The sequence below is a fragment of the Melozone crissalis genome, unplaced genomic scaffold, assembly GCF_028551555.1.
Source record: "Melozone crissalis strain CALT ecotype California unplaced genomic scaffold, PUWL_Pcris_2 ptg000013l_1, whole genome shotgun sequence".
In the NCBI taxonomy this organism is placed as follows: Eukaryota; Metazoa; Chordata; class Aves; order Passeriformes; family Passerellidae; genus Melozone; species Melozone crissalis.
Window position 1 is genome coordinate 14,229,769 of NW_026535791.1, and position 20,810 is coordinate 14,250,578.

At 43.9% G+C, this 20,810-nt stretch overlaps 1 protein-coding gene across 1 annotated transcript; it reads right to left on the reverse strand.

Moving 5' to 3' along the window:
• Positions 1-5,925: 5,925 nt before the first annotated feature.
• CBY2 (chibby family member 2) lies at positions 5,926-6,909 on the reverse strand. The gene has a single exon (XM_054272213.1). The coding sequence runs from the start codon at positions 6,907-6,909 to the stop codon at positions 5,926-5,928; it is 984 nt and encodes a 327-aa protein (XP_054128188.1).
• Positions 6,910-20,810: the final 13,901 nt, after the last annotated feature.

Sequence of the window (20,810 nt, forward strand, 5' to 3'; positions counted from 1 at the left end):
TTTTGTGATTTTACCTTTTGCACCAAAAACATTAAAAAAAAATCTATGAAATCAGAGTCATAGAAAGGCTGAAAAACCAAAAGTATGAATTTGCAACAAATTAGGAGAGATTTGCTCATACTATTTGTGCGATCTACCTACAACCCTTTGCCTTGCTGATGCTCAGCTCAGCTAGATTTTGGCACATGCTTCAAGTGGCACAGAACAGAAGACTCAGATGCAATGCAAAAACTTGCTTGGTGCCAAACCCCTACCTCTGAGGCTGCCTGAATGGCTGTAGGGCTGCATGGGGTTGTTCTGACCCAGGTGTAGAACCCTGAATTTGTCCTTGTTGAACCTCACACAATTTGCCTCAGCCCATTGATTCAGCCTGTTCACATCCTTCTGCAGAGCTTTCCTGCCTTTCAGCAGATAAACACTCCCACTCAGCTTGGTGTCATCCACAAACTGCCTGAGGGTGCACTCTGTACCCTCATCCAGATCATCAGTGAATGTGTTAAACAGGAGCAGCCCCAACACTGAGCCCTGGGGACATCACCAGTGACTGGCCACCAACTGGGTGTACCTCATTCACCACAACACAGTCAACACAGACAACAGCCTTTCCCTCAGCTGTTAAGCAGGTCACTTTGTCACAGAAGGAGATCAGGCTGGTCAAGCAGGACGAGCTTTTCACAAACCCATCCCGGCTGGGCCTGATCCCCTGGTTGTTCTGCATGTGTCACACGATGACACTCAAGAGGATCTGCTCCATAGCCTTTCCCAGTACTGAGATTATGCTGACAGGCCTGTAGCTCTCCAGACCCTCCTTACAGTTGACTGGAGGTTAGAAGTTGGCTCACAATTAGCCAGGGCTGCTGGTAAATGGTGGGGAGTGCCCTGGTGAGCCCTTCCTCCAGCTCCCTCAGTGCCCCTGGGTGGAGCCCAATGGGCCTCACACACCTGTGTGTGTGTCTGGGTGATGAGGAGGCCACTGACCATCCACTCTTGGACCCTGGGGCTTCATTCTGCTCCCTGCTCCTGTCCTCCACCTCAGAGGGCTGGGTACCTGAGAACAGCTGGTCTTACTGTTAAAGCCTGAGGAAAGAAGGGATTAAGTATCTCAAGTCTTTTCTTCAGTCTTTGTCACCAAGACAAATATTCTCTTTAGCCTTCCTTTTCTTGCTGATGAATTTCTAGAAACATTTTTTACAACAGTAACCAGAATAAGTTTTATTTGGGATTTGATCCTTTTAATTTTCTCCTGTATAACCTCACAACACCCCAGAGCTCCTCCTAAATTGCCTGCCACTTATTGCCATAAACACACTTTTTTTTCCCTTAGCTTCATCCAAAGCTCTCTGTCAGCCATTCATCAACTGATGTGACCATGTCTCAGGCCTCGATTCTCCCCACCTAACCTTGGCCACTCCAGGCTCTCTGCAGTCAGCACGGAAAGACCTGGACCCTCTGGCAATCCTGCCTACCTTCACCAGCTGCAGAAGTGACCTCAGGTGGCCATGGGTTTCAGTTACTGCTTTCATTTCAGTGTCTCCACCTTGCTGAGATGAATACCACTTTGGAAAATGTGGTAAAGCTTTAAAACTTTCAGCATTAAAACCAGCCAACAGCCACTGTAAGAAAGAATTTCTTTATGAAACTTACCTGAGGAGCTACTTCCCCTCTTTGCACCTCAGTGCAGGAATATTTTGAGTAGTCTGTGCCCAAATTGAATGTCAAAAAAAGAAGATGGCTGGTCCAGGTTCAGCACAAAGGCCGAGTGAAAGATTTTCACTTTATCCTGCATTTAAATGTACACTTGTGTCTAATTCTGAGCTAAAGTGGAATTGGCTGGGAACTGGCTGGGAAAGAACAAACTGGGCTCCTGAGAACACCAATGAACAGTCTGCACCACTAAGGAGAGGATGGCTTTTGGCCAGCACAACAGCTTTTGTAGTACATCCTCAGCTTCATGAAATCACAAGCATAACTCTGGGAAAACTGTCTTCAGCACTTAACAGGAGCAAGCCAGGGTTCAAGGAAGCTCCTAACACTTAAAAAAACCCCTGAAATTGCAATTTAGGGATGAGAGGATGTGGTGGGGCTGCTGAGATGAGCACAAAAGGCCAGGGTGGGTGTTCTATGAAGACAGTACAAACACAGATGTATTAGACTCTCTAGTAAAAAATGAGAACAGGTAAATCAGCATTTCCACAGAGCCCAGCTAGAGGCAATAATCCAATTCACAGGGAAGTAAGAAGCTGATGGTGACCTTGCCAAAAATCCAGCTTTCCAAAAATAGCACTGATAAATGAGTAGTAAAAAATAAGGACCTCATCAGCATCAATAAGGAGAGAGACCAAAATCTTGTCTTTCTACAAAAGGTAAATTATGCACTATAAGAATGACATCCATCTGTTTCAAGCCAGAAGAGCTACCATTTTCCAGGGACTTGTAAACCAGTGAGCAGACTAGAAAAATGTATTAAACTTATTCAATTTTTCCCAATTTTTATGATAATTAATAAGTATTTCCTGTAAATGCCTGCTGTTTCTTCCATTTGCTCCTGAAATAGTGTGCAAAAGCTGCCAGTCCAACCATTCTCACCAGCACACCCTCTAGAAATGGAGACGTGTAGGATGGCACCACTGAACTGGTGAATGGCACTGGCTGGGGACATGGAACAATGCAGAAAATGAGCAGTGCTACGGACCCTCCCCATGCAGTCCTGTGGCACCCTGCAGGCCACTCAGTCAGACCTCACACCTGTGCCCTTAGCGTTAAAAGATGGAGCAGTACTCATGAACATCTGCCTTTCCAACACCTCCCAGAAATGATTCTCCACTGCTGTCACCAACTCGCTCTGGTTTGTGACCAAATAAGCAGAGTCTGGAGATCTGGTACCTTTCGGGATAGTGAGTGTCCTAGGGTGACTTTATGGTGCTTGTATCCCCAATTGTTTGTTCTGTTTATGCTGGACATTAAGTTCTGCGCCTTTAAGACTGGTTCTGAGAGCGAAGGGGGGAGAGAAGAAGCGCAGAGTTTGTTATCAGGGCCTGCACTTGCTCCCCCACATCCAGTTCCTGGACTGTGCTGTCTGCAGCATGGACAGACAGCAGGAAAGAGCTCTCCTTTACTTTTTTGTTAGTTGTGTTTTTAGCTAGCTGAGGCAGAGAAGTTCCCTGGACAGTGGGGTTTTTTTCTTTTTCTTGGAACTGTTCAAACCTGCTCTGGACCAAAAACCCAGAAAAACACTGGGAGCTCATATGTGTGGCCCCCTGGGGCCTGGGACACAGCATTCCCACACCAGAGGGACTGATAAGGGACTGAGCAAGCTGAGAGTCCATGACAAGGACTCTCTGAATTTGCCATCTCTTCAGAACAGCGAGAGGTTGCATTGTTTAATATTACTCATTTTTCCATGTTTGTGAGTACTTTGCTTGTTAAATAAACAGTTTTGTCCACTTTTCTCAAAGGAGATTTATGTCTCCTGAACCGGTGGGGGGCAGGGCTGCAGTGGTGGGGGGCAGGGCTGCTTGAATTTGCTTTCTAGAGGGACCCCTTTGGAAGTTTGCTCCTAAATTTGCCCTAAACCAGGACAGAGACTTTGCACAGCACAGAGTCCTCTGCAAGGTTAAATGCTGGGCAGTCCTTTATGTACATTATCATCTCACTTGACAGACTTGACTTGAAAAACTTGAAGGAATGATAAATTCAACTTCTCTGTGAGAGATGCCAAAAATATCTACCAGGTGTAGACTTTTTCATAACCAGGAAGTTCAAAGATCCACAGTGATCAAGGTGCAAGGGACTCACAAAACCCAATTCCTTCCAGAAACATCATTAGCATTCAGGAGAAGTAGTGTGCTCCCCTCAGGATCCTACATGTGTGCATGATATTTAAGCTCTGCCCAAACTATCTCAATTTTATTCACAGAGTAATAATTTCTCCACACAATAGAGAGATCTGAATCAGCTGCTTAATGAAGGCATTGCACAGAAAGCAAAGTCAGGGACTGGGACACACTCCCAAGCTTGTGCCACTTCACCACTTGATGAAGCATCTCCTCTGTCTGGAACTGCCAAGTTTCTCACTCAGAGAGCTCCAAACCAAATGTTTAAGTTGGAGTTAATTGTCCTCAAAGTAATTATAGAGGCAACAGAGAGAAACAAGGGAGTCCAGCTGGTGACACAGCCTACTTTTAGTCTAATAGGAGCGAGATTAATCACAGCCTGAACATGCCCATTCCTTCCTACAGGACAGAAAGGAAGCCCAGAGAGACCAGCTGAGATCTGATGTCCTGTCCTGGATGGACACCTGACTTGAGATGACTCCTCCCAAATACCTGGTGGAAATTTGCACTCCCAAGTGTCTTTCTTGCCCACATATAGGGACATGGCAGGAGTCAGTATTCTGACCACTGGCAAAAGAGCAGTTTATTTCTTTTAATGGAACACAAATAAGGTTGTTAAGATATGAACACATGGTCAGAGCTTTTTTATTCTGCTGCCCTCCTCTGAACCTCTGCATTTGGGTTTTCATAGTCCTGTTTCTCTCTCTTACCAAACTTTATGTTCAATGTTTGGTAACACTGGACATGTTACCAAACATGGTGAGGGAGATGGCATAGAGAAAAGCAGCGTGTCTGAAGGCACAGAACATGAACATGTTCCCCAGCACAGTGCTGAGGCATTAATCTATTAAGAGCTGTAACCCAGTCATTAAGCAGGAGCAATGTGCTGTCTACATGTCCACCTCTCAATGAACACTGTTCCTCTTCTTCTACCAGATTTTTATAGATGCAGCCCTACCCACACCAGTGAGAGCCAGCCATTTAACTTCATGCCTGAGAGATTTGCCTCAGCATCCCAAAGCCTGAGCAGCAGAAGAAAATACCTGTTGTTTTAAGCCTCTGAAGTAAACAGTCACCACTTGCACTTGGCATGGTTGTCTGAGTGAAATACAGGTTGAAAGATAGTTCATGCTTTAGGTAATTCCATGGCAAATCACTTAGAGACTTTTAAACTCGAGTGACAGCCTGCTTTTGGGGTCCTGTTGCAACAGATAAACCTCACTGTAACCTCTCCTTTGCTTTACAGTAATGCTCCTACAATTGCTCTGCAGAAGGCTCCTTGCATCTGTCCTGTCAGATTTCTTACAGGCTCCCATATTCTGCCTGAAAGATTGTGACACAGTGCACTGCATCCGGACTGTCCGAGACACAGGGAATGCATTTCCAGCCACTCTGGCCACACAATTGAGGCCAGACCAGAATTTCAAACTTGAGCAGATCAAAAGGCTCTCGTCTTCTGTGTCAACAGATCACTGCAGACTGGCCTGTCCATTATAGTGAGTAGATGCCCTTCTAAATACTGACTTAAGCCATGGAACAGCCATCAAAATGCTGCTTTTGGCAACCTACGCTCTTGCTCTGGGGCAGGTAAAAACCTGCTTCATCTGACTATCCAAGAAATCAAGAGGGACCTCACTGCTCTGTGCAGGAGAAGTCCTGCTGCCTGCTCCATTCTCTCCTGTTGCCCCCACCATGATGTCTGGGACGAGAGATCCTCCTTTATTAATCAATGCTTTTTTAGCAGAGATTGTGAGTGCGCCCTTGGACAACAAGTTGGTACGCTGTAATCAGAGTTGAGATCTGTAATTAGACTTGAGATCCTCAAGCAATAACCTTCTGAAAATCTAGGCCTTGTTATAAGAAACTTTGAAATAAAAATGCTGGAAAACATGATTCCTGATACTAGGCAAATTCATGACAGTCACCTACACCATATAACCAGAAGGTGAAATATATCTAAGTAGTGCAAGAAAGTTTCAGAAGGACACGATGTTCCCAGATATCTACAGGCTCTATTGGGATTTTAGTAGGTTTCCTGAAAAAAGGAGAGAAGTTTTCTGGGAAATGAACTAGCAGTTCTAAGTCCCAAGCTTCACATGTCTCCAAGCTGATCCTCAGTTGCCAGCTTCTGTCCTGCTTCCTCATACACTGGGGTAGTGATGGCAATGATCTCCTTTTCCAGCATGTCCATTTGAGCTGTAATGTCTGACACAGTGTTTTTCACAGCCTTCAGCTGCAGCTTCAGCTTGCTGTAATCTTCTTGGAAGGATCTGTTCACGTCATAGAGGTTGTGACAGCACTGTTTCTCCCCAGGGGGATGGCTCATTTTCAGGAAAGTGTGGAGGAGCTCACGTAACTCCTGGAGAACCCTGAGGATTTCAGGCTCTCCCGGTGTACTTGGGGCAGACTCAGTCTTGTTCTGAGTTTGAATAGTGCTTTTCCTTTTACCTTCACATTCCTGCTGGGGGACTGGGCCAGAGTTAATGTTTTCCACAACTGCAATGGTGTCAATGGTGTTCAGAAGATCTAAGCGGGCATCTTTGCTCTCTTCATGGACTGTGATGGCTTTTTGGCCTTTCCAGGTAATAGGGAGTTCTTTATTCTCCTGCTGGATATCCTCAATGATTTTATTCTTTTCCTGGACTGCCTGGAGAGCTTTGTTGCCCAGGCTGAGCTGAAAGCCTGTACTCCTCTCTTGGAAGAGTGGAAAAGGTTTATTTTTGTTCTTGAGGCTTCTCTGAATAGCATCAGTGTAAATTACCTGGACAGATTTGTTCTGTGACCGGAGATACTGCAGGGCCTTGTTTTCTTCCCAGAGCATCCTGTTTTTGATCCAAAGGACTTGGTTTTCCTGCCAGAGTGCTCTGTTCTCCTCCCAGATGCTCCACTCATTCTGTGCCTTCTTGCTAAGGAGTTTCTGGTGTGAAGAAAAGGGTGGCTGGCAGTAGATGTCATTCACCCATTTCCCATCAATAAAGACAAACATCTGACGCCTTGGCTTCACCCGAGGCGTGATGCAGTCTGTCCCAGGCTCTGTGTGCTGCATGCTCTGGTTCCTCTGATCAAAGGCAGACATGGCCCTTCTTCAGCAAATTGAGCAGGACTGTGGGAAAAGGCTTCTTCCAGGGATTCTACAAGAGGCTGCTGACCACTGCCAAGGAGTAGGAGGCACAGCAGGGCTGGAGAAGCTTGATTAGGACTGAAAGAACAGGGAACACAAATACATAGATTTACTGCCAAAATTCCAAATCAGAATTAAACTACACCAATGACAGGACAAGCAAATAAATAATTTCTCAGGGTAACTGATTTATCAAATAAATCAGTTAACCATGGTACTCCTTTGATGCTGAAAGGTAAGGAATCCACCAGATACCTTGTTGATAGAAGCGGAGAAAATTTGCATTGGTAGATAAAGCAGCTCTATGGCAGCACTGAAAGCTTTATTATAAATACCTGCACTTCCCCTTTATCTCTCTACCTCATTTTTACAGACCTGTAAGGGAGCAAAAGACTATCTTCTGCCTCAGAAAAGCCTGCTCCCAAGTGACTGATGCACAAATACATTAAAAATTGTTATGAGGCTCAAGCAAACTTTTCAAAATAAAGCATTTTTAAAGGTTCATAGAAAAAATCTGGCCTTGAGAGCAGGTTTTTCTTGCTAATGCTGAATAGCGTGTGTTAACAGGATGCCACAAAAATGCAGTGATGGTTTTGCTTTTTGATCTTAAAATCCACAATATGCACAAACCAAAGCTTTTGGACATCAGAGCTTTGTTGCTCTTTGCGTGGTTTTTTGACAAGCTCCCATTACTACAGTCCAAAAACTGTCACAATCCATAGATAATTCTCCACCTTTCATTCTCATTTCTCCTGTCACTCTTTCTCTTTATATGCTTTGATAGCTCTGTTATTTTTCTTGCTTTCCAGCCCTGCAATAGTGATTGCTTATCTTTTTCCTACAGTCCATCTGCCTCTTTTTCACATCATCAGAAAACTCATCTCTAAAATCCATACTGCAGGGCCAAACCTCTAATGCTTCTCATTTCAGGCACAGAAACCTCAGACTTATCTGTTGAAGACTCTCCCCTCCTTTCCCCTACCCAAAATATTGCAGCTTAAATCACTTTCTAACCATGAGAGAACTGGGGCAAATTAGGATTTCAGTCTTATACGTGGGGGAAAAAAATAACAACCAACCAGACAACCAAAAATTATTGTTTTGTGCCAAAGAAAAGGTTGTTTTCTGCAGCTAAACCAAAATTAAATTTATGTTATTTTCATGAAGAAGTTATTTGATCTGAGATTGAACAATTTTTTATAACCAAATTGTTGGAATTCTCAGGGTTTCTGCACAGAGTTTCTGACATCACAAATGTGCCTTTTTTTAGATTAAATAAATAAATAAATAAATAAATAAGTTACTTGTCAAATTTCACTCAGGTGTATTCCTCTCCCCCTGTGAGGTCTCCCAACTTCCCTGCTGTTCCTTGGAAAGCGCAGTTCTGCCTTTCTGTCTGATCCTTCATGGATCTCACCCTCATATCTCTACCCCAAGCACTGAGTAGAGGGTGACCACCACACACGAGCCTCTCATAGCCTCCAGCTCTGGTATCACAGTGTGTGCCCCCTGTCCTATTGCTGCCCTCTCCATTTCCAAACCTGTTGCTCTCCCTTTTCCCTGTTATTTCCACCAAACAGCACCGCATGTGCAGGCTCCTCCAAGTTACTTCTTAGAGCCAACATCCATAGATGCATCCTGCACCCCCTTCCCAGGTTTGTCCAACCACTCATAAAATTACCACTTTGTTTAAAATCCCAAATTCCTGTATTTGGGGAGGGCTATTGCAATATAGGTTTGTTTGCGTTAACATTTGTTTTTATTGCAACCTGTTTACTGTCTGGATTTCAGGGCTGTCTTCCACGTCATCTGCTGCTTAATCTCATGTCAGACTTGTGTTTTCATAACATCATTCTTCTGCTAAAAAGGTATTTCCCAAAAACTCTGGTTTGGACTTTTTTTTCCCCCCACTTACACTACGTCCAGAGCCATGCATTGCTCCCTCCTTACACTCCTTTCCCTTGCAGCCTTTCCTGTTCTATTGGGGTGCCCAGTCCCATTTTTTCCCCCAAAAGCCCCAAAATAGGGGCCTGGTAAGGGGTGAAGGGGCAGAGGGCAAATCAGCCACAGAGGGAACAGACCCCTAATTATCCAGGGAAGATGCAGAACACATGCAGCAGCAGAAGCCCAGACCCACGTGTCTATCATGGACAAGCAGCTACAGCTCTTAAAGTCACTTACAGAGAAAGTGTTTAGATTGCACATTTTCAGGATAAACAGAAATGTATAATATATACGACTTGGAAGGACATTACCTTGGGGACAATTAAACTTGACAGTGGCTCTGTCAGCTCTTTTGCACTGCCAGAGAGACATCTACCCAAGCTTTAGGGAGATACTTCAACATCTCAATGCCTCCCATATAATTTTTTCCCCCATCTCTGAATAATCCCAGGAAATGCTGGGCAGCTGGGTGGATAGGCAAGGCAGCCAGCTGCGGGGAAGCCACAGCAAAGCGAGAGAGGCTGGGCAGTTTGGGAGCACACCATGACAGAGCTAGCAGTGCTCACCTTCTCAGCGCGGCCAGCGTGCTCCTTCCCTCTCCCCAGAGCTGAGCTGAGTTGCTGGGGTGTCCAGAGGTGCTGGGGTGCACAGCAGGGGCAGGGCACTGAGGCTGATGTCAGCGCTGCAGGACCTTGTCCCAGGAGCAGCCACCTGCCCCCCGACCCGCCAGGGTGTGGGGGCTCCTGCACAGCCTCCTTGCACAGCTCCCTTCTGCGCTCCTTCCGCGCTGTCCTCGCAAGATGGGCTCTGCCTTTCCCAGCCTTGCTCCTCTGGGCTATTTCCCATGGAAATGACCTTCCTGCTAGCTCGGCTCCCATGCCCTTTCCTGAACCCAGGCTTCCTGACCTCCCTTTGGTGCTCGTAACTGAGAACAGTTTGGACGGATTCTTTCTCCATCACACCCTCTTAAAAAGCAAATTTTGCTTTTATTCTGAAACGTCAAATTCTGTTTGTTGCTGAACTGATATTGATAAATTCAAAAATCACTTTCCTGTATGCGCTGTGAAAGTTGAAGTTATTTTCTGAGGACAACGTGAAGCTCTTCTTTGACTAAAAGTTTAAGAGCAGACTATAGCTGAATGCTAGTAAGAAGAAAATAGAATATAAAAGGCATTCACACATGCAGGTTTAGATATTATTTGTAGCAGTCATTTCCACTTCCACATCTTTACATTCCTAATTAAGTCTTTCTTATTTGCTACATCTTTAAGAAGTGGAATTTTTTTTTTCTAATCAGGATTCTTGAATAATAAATACAGCGTTTCATTTATTTTTCAGTGAAAATTACCAAGTTGACATCACCCTCAAGGTGACTGCCATTGCTTCAGGAACTTGGAGGTATAGTTCAGCTTTGGTGTTATATGAAAATTATAAACTCAGGTATAAAATCCTTCTCTGTAATTGCTCCCTTGCTTATATTTAATCTTAGATGACAAAAACACATCAGAGGTTACTATGGCAACTCCCCAGGGAGTATCCTTCTTTATTTGAGCTCCAGGATCCAGTGTAGGAAAACAGAAAAATGTCCTCAAAAGAGAAAATATTTTATCATGGGCTGTTTGTGCTTGGCCTGCCATCAGATGGGAATTTAAGGGTGCTACCCAGTGCAGACACTTTTCAGAGGGGTGACTGAAGTGTCCAATCTGAACTTCTGCAGAACTGTGGCTGTGGGCTCTGAAAGTGACCTTTGATGAACATTTTAAGGCCTAAGAGCTGACTAGAAACCGAAATAGAAAAAGCACAGCTGCTTAATCCAGAACCATGGAGAACTAACTTGATAGTGAGCGTACCTTTGCTTTTTTCATGCAGTATTTTCCTTAAAGTTTTGTAAAGTTCTTCTGCCAAGTCAATTTTTACTGAAAATTATGAATTCAAATGCCAATGCATTTGGATCAAATTTAGTGAATATCATCAAATGTGTTTATGCGCACATCAGAATTGGAAATGCTGCAAGAGTTCACAGCAGAATTTTTTATAGCAGCTACACTGATTTCTGAGCTGGACTCTCAAAAGGAATGAGATGTCACTCACAAGATTACAAAGGCAGAAATAATGCTGATTGTGTTCCTCTCCCTGCCAAGAGACAAGTAACCCCTGCTCTGTAAGAAGGGTTTGAACTAGCTTGCCAGCTGAGTGGTTTGTCCACAGCTTCAGACCACTCAATTTCTCAAAGATGTTTCACTGTACAAAGAATTAAATATTGTTTGGAACCAAAGCCTTTTTTCTCCATCCTACCTGCACACCTTATACCAGGCTGCTCAGCTCACTTTGCTGTCCTGCTTCTTGGAGGTTGTCTGGTTCTAGAAGGGATCCAGTGGGAAGGAGTATGTGATCCCAGACACACTCATGTAATATTCTCCATGCTCCATGATGGGGTGCAAGAGGTCACCCTCCAGTGATGGATTGAAAGCCAGGGGAAGAGCAAGGTATGAACTGCTGCCATGAAGATTTTTCAAAAACGGCCCTGAAGACTCCATACCAGCCTCCTTTCTATTAGACAGTGATATGTACCAGCAGTAAATGTCAGCCCTTTCCACCCTTTGCTTTTGGATTAGAAGATCTGGTAAAGTATCTAAAGTGAAAATAATCTGTGTGTGAGTTTTTTAGTAATAAGCGTGCTATATTCCCAAATCTTTATTTGGTAGAACCAAAAGTGTCTGCTGCCACTTTCTGCCATGCCAAGCACATCTGTGATGTTGAAATGCCAGCCTCTGCTCCTGCCAGTGCAGGCTGGTCTCACCACACACTCAGCCACTGTTCTCCAGGGCATTAAGCCTGGATGTGAATCCCACCTAGTCACTAAAAAGACTCTTGCATATCTGAGTGCTCTTGAATCATCTCCTGATCTCAATTGCTGGGTAGGGAGTAAAAATTATGTTTTCTCGGTTTCTGAAGCAGTGAAATGTCTGGTAATATCTCAGCATTGTATTCTGCCCAGGAAGAGACAGTTAGCAGTGTGAAAGTCAGTAATGAAAAAGATAAGTTTTTTTTTCAGGCAGATAAATGGCTTGAGTGGCCCACCTATGTCATCACCTATTTGGACTAATTGTCCTTCCAGGGACACGATCACAGGGCTGCTGCCAGTGTGCCTCAGTGTAACCCTCACAACATCCAATGTTGTGCAAATCACCAACCCTGCATTCTGCTGTCAGCACTGGGTCAGCTGAGAGCTGAAATGAAAGGTAGAAATATCTACTCTCATATCTTCCCTCTGATTCTAATTGTGTTTTAGACATTGGGTAAGTCATCATTTCCTCAGGTTCTCGATGAGTTTGGGATCCTGACTTTCTGATGTAAGCTGTCAAGAGAATTTAGTTCTTCTTTGTGAAATGCCTTGAACATGAAAGCATGGCAGCAAAGAAGCCCTACACACCACTCTTATTTATCCCCCTGATTGTAATACACACATGATTTACAGGGTGAAGCAAAACATTTTACTATTGCTAGTAGGTGACATCTTACAGACATGTCAGGCTTTGTGTTGTTCCACCTTTGATCTCATTCTCACTTTGCTTGCTTTGTACTTTAGCTATGAATATTTTTTTTAAAAATCATGAAAACCCATGTGCAGTCTCTTGGTCAACTCTAAGCCGTGTCCTGTCAACACTGCTCCTGCGTGTTGTGCCTCTGTGAGCCTTGCCAACAAAAACCAGCCCAATTACCATGTGACTCTCCCAGTTCTGTGTGAACAGATCAAAATTTACAGAGCACTCCATGCTGCTGAAAGAGCCCGTTGTTCACTGCGGAGTTAATACTGGCAGAAATGATCGGTAGTGCACTTGTTTCTGCTGTTTCTGTTCTGAGGGCAGAGGGGCACGGCTGGCATTGCCCCTGGAGGAGCTCTCTGCCCTTCCTGTACACAGGGACAATTTGGAAGGGGACAGTCACCTCAAGTGTGAGTGTGGGGTGTCCCCCATGGCCTTCCTGGGACCCCCTGAGAGGCAGGGCTGCCAGCAGGCTGAGCTGGACACGCTGTCCCTCATCCCTGATAGCCACAAACCCCAAACAGCAACACGCACCAGTGTTCAGGTCAGCAGAACGCCCGGTGACCTGTCAGCCAAGTGATGCCTTAGCCCTCACCACTGCCCTGGTCAGGTCTCTGCTGCCTGCACCTGAGCTCTGAGGTCCTGCAGACAGGTGCAGGGTTTGGGTGTTGGGGGCATTTCAGCTCATTCTGAACATGGAGCAGCTCTGCCATGTGACAATTCTCTGGGTGAGAGGAAAAGTCAGCGGCTCCATTCCTGATTGACAGGGAGAAAATTAAGGGTTCAAGCTTATTAAGCAATCTCTAACAGTGATTTATGGGGTCCTGTACATTCTAATCTAACAAAAAAATTTAAATCATCTAATTAGCTAAGTATGTAATCCTGTATATTAATTGTCTATTAGCCACTTCTTAATCATAATGGAATGCTTATCAAATAACATGTGATGGCCACGTAGCACCAAGTCATTATCAGACCAGCTCCTACTTTAATAAGGATCTGTTCAACTGGAGTCTAAGCATTTCATTTTATTTTAAAAGCTCTACAGAAGAGGAAGAAATCACCTTAAAAAATAAGATTCCATTGGGACTTTCTAGACCCTTTACTGTAAACAACACTACATGAAGAATCACAAAACCCATGTGAAATATCTAATGAACTATCAAGGAACCTGGAAATCCAGATCTTGTTTTTAAGTTTGTTCAGGAGACCCTTGTTCATGCACACAGTCCTTCCAGCATTTTTGCTTGACTTCCTCTTTGTAGGGATGCATCACTCCTGAGCTTGGAGGAGGCGATCCTTAATTATTAACCAGCTTCTCTGGGCCCATCATCCTTCCAGGGAATTCTACCAAGCAGATCCCTGAAGGGATCTAAGTCTGCTTTCCCAAAGTCCAGATAAGTTTGTTGTGTGCTCTCCTCAGTGTCCTAAATATTTGAACTCCATAATTTGGTGGTCACTGTGGCCAAGGCTGCCCTTGAGCTTCACATTCCCTTATCAGATACTCTTCCTGATGAAAACAAGGTGCAACATTAGCACCTCTCCTGATGGGCTCCCCTATCACTTGGAGAAGGAAGTTATTATCAGGGCACTCCAGGAATGTCCTGGATGGTTTATGGCCTATTGTATTCCCCCAGGAGATACCAGGGTAGTTGGAGTTGCCTATAAGGACCAGGGCTTGTGAAGCTGAGATCACTCCTACCTGTCTGCAGAGGAACTAATCCACTTCCTGGCCAGGCAGCCCATAGCAGACCCCTACTATGATGTCACTTGTCACTGCTTTCCCTTTAATCCAAACCCATAAGCTCCAAAGTAGCACCTGATCCATGCCCAGGTGGAGCTCCATGCACTCCTGCTGGTCATTGACATGGAGGGTGACACTTCCTCCTTGTTTCCACACCCTGTCCTTCCTAAAGAGCCTGTATCCCTTCATTCCAACTCTCCAGTCACAGAGCCCACCCATCACACCCTGCAGGCATGCACAGTTCTTTAATTCCTCTGGTTTATTCCCCATGCTGCCTGCATTCAATAGAGACATGTAAGCTGGGCCCCCATTGTCACCATGATATTTTCTGAAAAATCCCTTTGCCAGGATTTCTTCTCCTGGGAAGCTGAGAAGCCTCAGAAAAGAATGTAAACAACAATTATCTGATTGCTTGGGAACGTGGTCTGGAGATCATTTACCAACAGGTGCATCTTTGATTGGTTCCATGTGACTTGTTTTTAATTAATGACCAATCCCAATCCAGCTGTGTCAGACTCTGAGAAGTCAGTCACAAGCTTTCACTATCATTCTTTTCTAGCCTTCTGATGTATCCTTTCTCCTTCTTTAGTATAGTTTTAGTGTAGCATTTCTTATACTATAATATACTATCATATCATATCATATCATATCATATCATATCATATATCATATCATATAACAATGAATCAGCCTTCTGAGGACATGGAGTCAAATTCTCATCTCTCACCTCCTTCTGGGGACCTCACAACACCACACCCCATTAAGCTGACTTACTGTCTGGAGTGGCTGGAATCACACTGCTCTCATGCTGACCAGTGACCCCTCTCCAGGCCCTGAGCATCTCTGGCTGGCACTGGCACCACTCTGGTAGGAGTGGGATGGATTGAGGTTTCCCTCCCCTGGCAACATCAGTTTAAAGCCATCTTCTCCAGCCTGGCAAGCCTATGGGCACAGATGCTCTTGCCTTTCTCTGGCAGATGAACCCCATTAGCTCCCAAGGGATCAGGTTTCTCAAAGAGACTCCCATGATCTAAGCAACTGAACCTCTGGTTGTGGAACCAGTGCTGTAACCATCCTAAGATTTTATATGGACTCTCCCTCACTGCCTTTCTGATTACTCATGTGTCATCTTCCAAGCTATTTTGAAATAGCTCACTCAGACTTGTACCCAGGTTCCAATGGGCAAACACTGCTGGGTACATCTCTCTCAGTCCTTGTAGGCATGCAAGATTTGCTCTCCCATGTTTCCTTATCACTAGACCTGCAGGAGCAGACTTCTAACAAGGCACAGGGTCCATCTGGTAATCTTATTAAAAATCAAATTTGGCTTTCAGAATCAATATTTACCCAGTGGGTTTCTGAAATGGTAGTGCTGTCACTTGGTTTTTGCAAAGAGCTCTGCACTCAGCTCCCAGGACTATCCTTCCACAGCACTTTTGCCTGTTACAAAGGCACACAGATTTTTACTGGAGCTGATGGGCTAGTGCAAAGCAAGCATCTTATGAAAGATATAAATATCTTGAAGGATGTCTGAAGCTTAGTGCTAGACAGTGTAATTTTGCCAAACTAGAAATACAAAAAGAACATTAAAAGAAAGATAATATAGGCTCATAACTAAACTTAAATGTGGAGTGGTACTGAAACGAGACCATTTCAAGCTCTGTGGAGCCCTGGTTTACCTTTTCTAGCACATATCATGCTTTGATGGGCCATGGCACACTTTGCTTAGAGGAACACAATCTTAACATCTGCTCATCCCAGGGTTTAAATTGGTGCCAGAGTGCTCTTTTAATGGTATGCCAGAAGAAGAGAGCTTTAAACAATGAAATAAGAGAATAAACAGTTAGAACCCAGGTACTATTGTTAAGCACACCTAGGAACAATTAAACAGGCAATTTTAGAAATGTTATGTAACCCCTAGGAATGATTTTATGCTGGAGAAGCAGCCCCTTTTACCCATTTCCCTCAACTTTAAACCTGCAAAGTCTGTCCTGAGGTGAATGGAGGTTACAAAAGTTACCTGGTTTTCCAAAATTGCCTGCAGACCTCTGTGCAAATTTAGGGTCACTGTCTGTCCAAAGTGCACTGCAGCGGCACTCAAAAAATAGCTGGAACCAGAACATACATCCAGCCAGAGAAATGCAATGAGAAAGAAGTAGGTTATCCTGTCTTCATATGTGTCCAGAGGATATCATTAACATTAATGTAGTCATAAAGCAGCACCTGCTGGCTCAACGCAGCACATCTTTGCCTACTACCAATTAACTCTTCAAAAAATAATAGAGAACAGTTTTTGCCCTTCTGCCCCAAGCACAAAAACTTGTTTCCTGTTAAGCATTATTAATTATAATGTCCCTGCTGCTTTGCCTCACTGAAATGAACAGTCCCATTAGTGACATAAGCTTCATAGCAAGGTGTATCCCAGCAGGAGCAAGTGCAGAGTTATTGGGCTTTAAAAATATTACACTGCTTTTTATTACTATTGTTGTTCCTTACTTGTTATAGAGCTTTCACTCTTAACCATCCAGAAGTGAAAAACCCCACACATCTCAGTCAAAGCACAGATCCCTCCTAGGCAAAGAAGCAAACTCCATGAAGATGTTCAATTATGGTAATGTCAATGATTCAGCAAGAGAAGTCCAAGCAAAAGGCTTAGGTGTGGCAAGTCGTGTGATGAGATGGGCAGAGAGAGAACCTCCCCAGAAAAGCTGTAACCATGTTCTGCACTGCTAAATGTGAGCTGCAGTCAGATGCTGATGGGAAGGACGAAGGTGAAGGTGACCCTTCCTCTGCAGTCAGGTGTAAGGCACTGTGGCTGTGCCACTGCACAGCTGCTGGGTCCCACCAGCTTTCCCTTGACTCTTGACTCTCCTCCAGGGTCCTTTTAGGACCAGCTCCTCCCCAGCGCACTCAAGCAATGCAGCCACTCCTTATGCAAGGTTTCTGATGTGGTGTCCAATGAAGTCACTCACATATACACGAGCTTGGTATCTCTGATTTACAGTGTGAAGATCACTGTCTCTCCTGCAAGGTGTTTCTTACAGCCCATTTCGTGTTCTGTGGCTGAGCTGCCAGCCCTGTGTGAGCAGACACCACCAGGTCTGAGCACTCCTGGTCTGAGCAGAGTTGGCTGTACAAGAAGCAAAGCTAAACCTGTTCTGCTTAGGGAAAGGACAGCTCTTCCCTTTCCACCTGTATGCAGGGATGAAGTGGCAGATATACGCGATGCCCATTAAAATATTTTACATGGTATTTAACCTGAGCATTTTGGCAGACACCATAATCCATCTGAGCTGTCTGTAAAACATAAACATACAGTGTGTGGCAGCCAGCCCATTAACTGAAGTGCTGTTTTGCATAACACAAACACTGAGGTTACACATTGTGCTTGTGTTACCCTTCCTATCTCATCAAAGTCACTTTCTGCACAGACAGGATGTCAGGAATATGATTTACTGGTTTTGCTTGTCAGTGCATTGCAGGTGATCACAGACCAAGTATCATTGCTGAATGGACAAATGCCAAGGACACTGATTCCTGTATTCAGAACAGAAAGACAGCAATGGGCAACTTGTTTCTGTGTAAAGCCATCTTGCCATTAGTAGCTTGCAGAAAACTGCACAGTTGCTCCTCTAAAAGTGTGCCTGATTGCATGTTTATTCACAAGTTTGAGCTGCACAGAAAAGTGCAGTTGTTCTGGCTGCTGAATCTCTGTCAGCCCTCCTTTTATGAGACATTCAAGCCTTTCTAGAGCCATGAAATGCTTTGTATTATTTGCTGCTGGGATAGTCACATCTTCTATATCTAACAAGGTACCTGGAGACTGTCCTTCTATTTCTAGCAAAGATTTCTACCTGACACTAATAAGAAGACAGCATCCCAACACCACCCTTTTGAGGCAGAAAGGGGCACTCCAGTGACCTGGGAAGCCTCATCTGAAATAACTAAGCCAAAGCCTGCCATCATCTTACAGACAGGGTACATGCCATCAGCCTGTATCTCCCTCACCTTCCACCTCCATGCTGATTAATTTCTCCAAGTCTCATCTCAAGAATTGCTGAATGACAGAAAAAGAGATATTTCTGTGACTCACAAGCCAGTTTTTGCAGTGCATCTTTATCTGCTTTGCCTGATTAATCAAAGATACCATTATCTGCTGTACTCTGCAATCTCATTGACTGGGTTCAGCCTTGCTAACTTCTCGCCTTCAACGGTCATAAAGCTTGCTAAAAATAAAGTTAAAAAAAAAAAAGATTTTTAGTTTTTTTTTACTGGGTTGTGGATCTTTATAGAGGTCAAATTTCCTTCACACCCCTCAGAGAAGTTACTTTCTTTCTGATGACAGTGGATTATCTCTTGCAAATAATGAGACATCTGCCTAATTATTTGTCTTTGTTTTTTCCTTCTCTTTGCATCAGCTTCACCCCACCAAACACAAAGCCCTGAGAAACCATAGCCAGCCATCTCCATTTACATCTACACATATCCCCTGTATTTCCTCTTTTGGGGAAGCCCCAGGCAGTACTGTTTAAAGGCAAAAATTTAGATGCAATAAACACTCATGAGCAAACAAGATCAGAAATTTCTTGCCTTGTTGAAATGCATCATCCTTGATGCACAGCTGCCACCAATGCACAGCCACACCTGGGTGATGGCAAGAGCTGAGCTGCAGATCTCCTGGGAGCCCTGCTAAAGAAACTGCTTCTGGGATTCAGGTAAGTGGTAATCCCAAGTGAAACTGTTATCATTCTGTGGGATACTTGTGTTCTTCCTGAGGAGAACATAGAACTGGAGGCACAGGCACTCTCAGAAATCTGAAGCAGCATTCCTTCCATATTATGTGTATGAAACATCAATACCTGAGAAGTGACATCTCACAACCTTTTTTTCCCCAAACAAGAGAATCACTGCAAAACTTCCTAAGCAAAGAAAATCAGATGTGGTTAACAAAAGAATTAAAATATGGTTGGAGCAGGAAGTTTATTAAAAAGATAGTTCTTTTAAATACCTTGTCATTTGCAAAACCATTTAAAATAAGTGATAGAGATAGCAGCTCTTCCTTATACTGACATCTTTTGTAACTGAGAAATCACGGGTACAAGTTCATGTACATGTCACTGTGCAAAGTGCTCGTGGTAATCATTTTCATGGGGAAAAATAAGCACTTGAAGGCTCATATATTTTATGTCATGAATTCAGTTAATGCACACATCAATCAGATTGTCAAAGCTGTTTACAGCCCATGACTGGGTATTTCCAGCTTTTGACATATTGTATCAAAGAGAACCAGAATCCTTGAAACATAATTTTATAGCTCTCTCTCCCTCTCTACTCACAGCTTTCTTCCCCTATTCAATTCTTCTGGTAAACTCTTTATATCATTTGCAGCTCCTTCAGAACTCTGCAGTCACCAGCTTATTAGCCACATCAAGATCACATTATTCCTCTTCTGAGTCCCTGCCCCTGGGTTTTCACCAAAACTTACAAGGACTAAGACTTGCAATATTTAGGTAGGTTCAACTACGACATCCTTCCTAATTAAATTGCTCTGGTATTCCTTCATGCTCTTGCACATCACTATCTAGTTCCTTTCATCCAATTTCAAAAATGTACTGTTATTCTTTTTTTTTTTTTTTTTTTTTTTTTTTGCTTTTGTACTTAATGACTCTATGTCTGGCTGTTGATTACAAGCTGTGTCTCCTCTGGGGTTTGTTCAAAGTTTAGAACTAGTCTAAGATATTAGTCCCAAAAGACCATGTGAGAAGGAGGAAGGATTGGCGGATCTATATTTTTCTTGTGAAAATTTAGAACCCTAGAATTAGAAATGACCCTTTCTTCTATATTTTTCTGCCAGATGAAAATCATTAAGAAATACCAAGTTTTGTCTCCATGTATACCACATGTAACAAAACAGAGATTTTGGAGTCAAGTATTTCAAGCCATGAAGACACAACACTCAATAACTTAGTGAGTACCAGCCCAGGAAATTTCTAGCAGCATGCACTGAAAGATATAAGCTCAGATGTGCTCTACACCATCACCAAATGAGATCAGCTCCACCTGATGGACCATCTTTAAGAGACAGATGCTGGACTTGACAGCAGCCCATGAAAAATGAAGAGGTGTGATTTATTCGAAGGACCAAATATCTCACAAAAATGGGCAGGGGGAAGGAACAAAAATGCTGGAGGGGAGAGGATTCAGAAACAGTTCAAAACTGGTGGAGGCTACTGCAGCATAAAAACAATCAAACAGTACTACTCCAAGAACTTGGTCATAAAGTTTAATGGCTTGTTATTTATACAAAGCCTTCAGTAACACAGTAAGAAGTGCCTGCTTTCTCTCACTTCACATCTTTACTGTTGAATGCTTTCTTTTTTCTCTGTCTCTCTCTCCATTTTAATTTAAACAATATATCTGGTTTGAGTGTGACTATAAAGCAGACTCTGAGCAGGGACAGAGGTGTGTGCCAGCTGGAAATGACTCCACTCCCATCCTTTCCCAAGGTCATTCCCCACCAGCCACACCTGAGGACAAGAAGCCTGCAGTGCTGTGATAAGCCAGGAATGTGCTCCAAGGGTAGCAAAGAGACAGCGTGCTCCAGTAGCTTGCATCCAGCAGGA

Excerpts from the sequence above, each read along its gene's own strand:
- CBY2 (XM_054272213.1), bottom strand. The coding sequence starts at position 6,909 with ATGTCTGCCTTTGATCAGAGGAACCAGAGCATGCAGCACACAGAGCCT.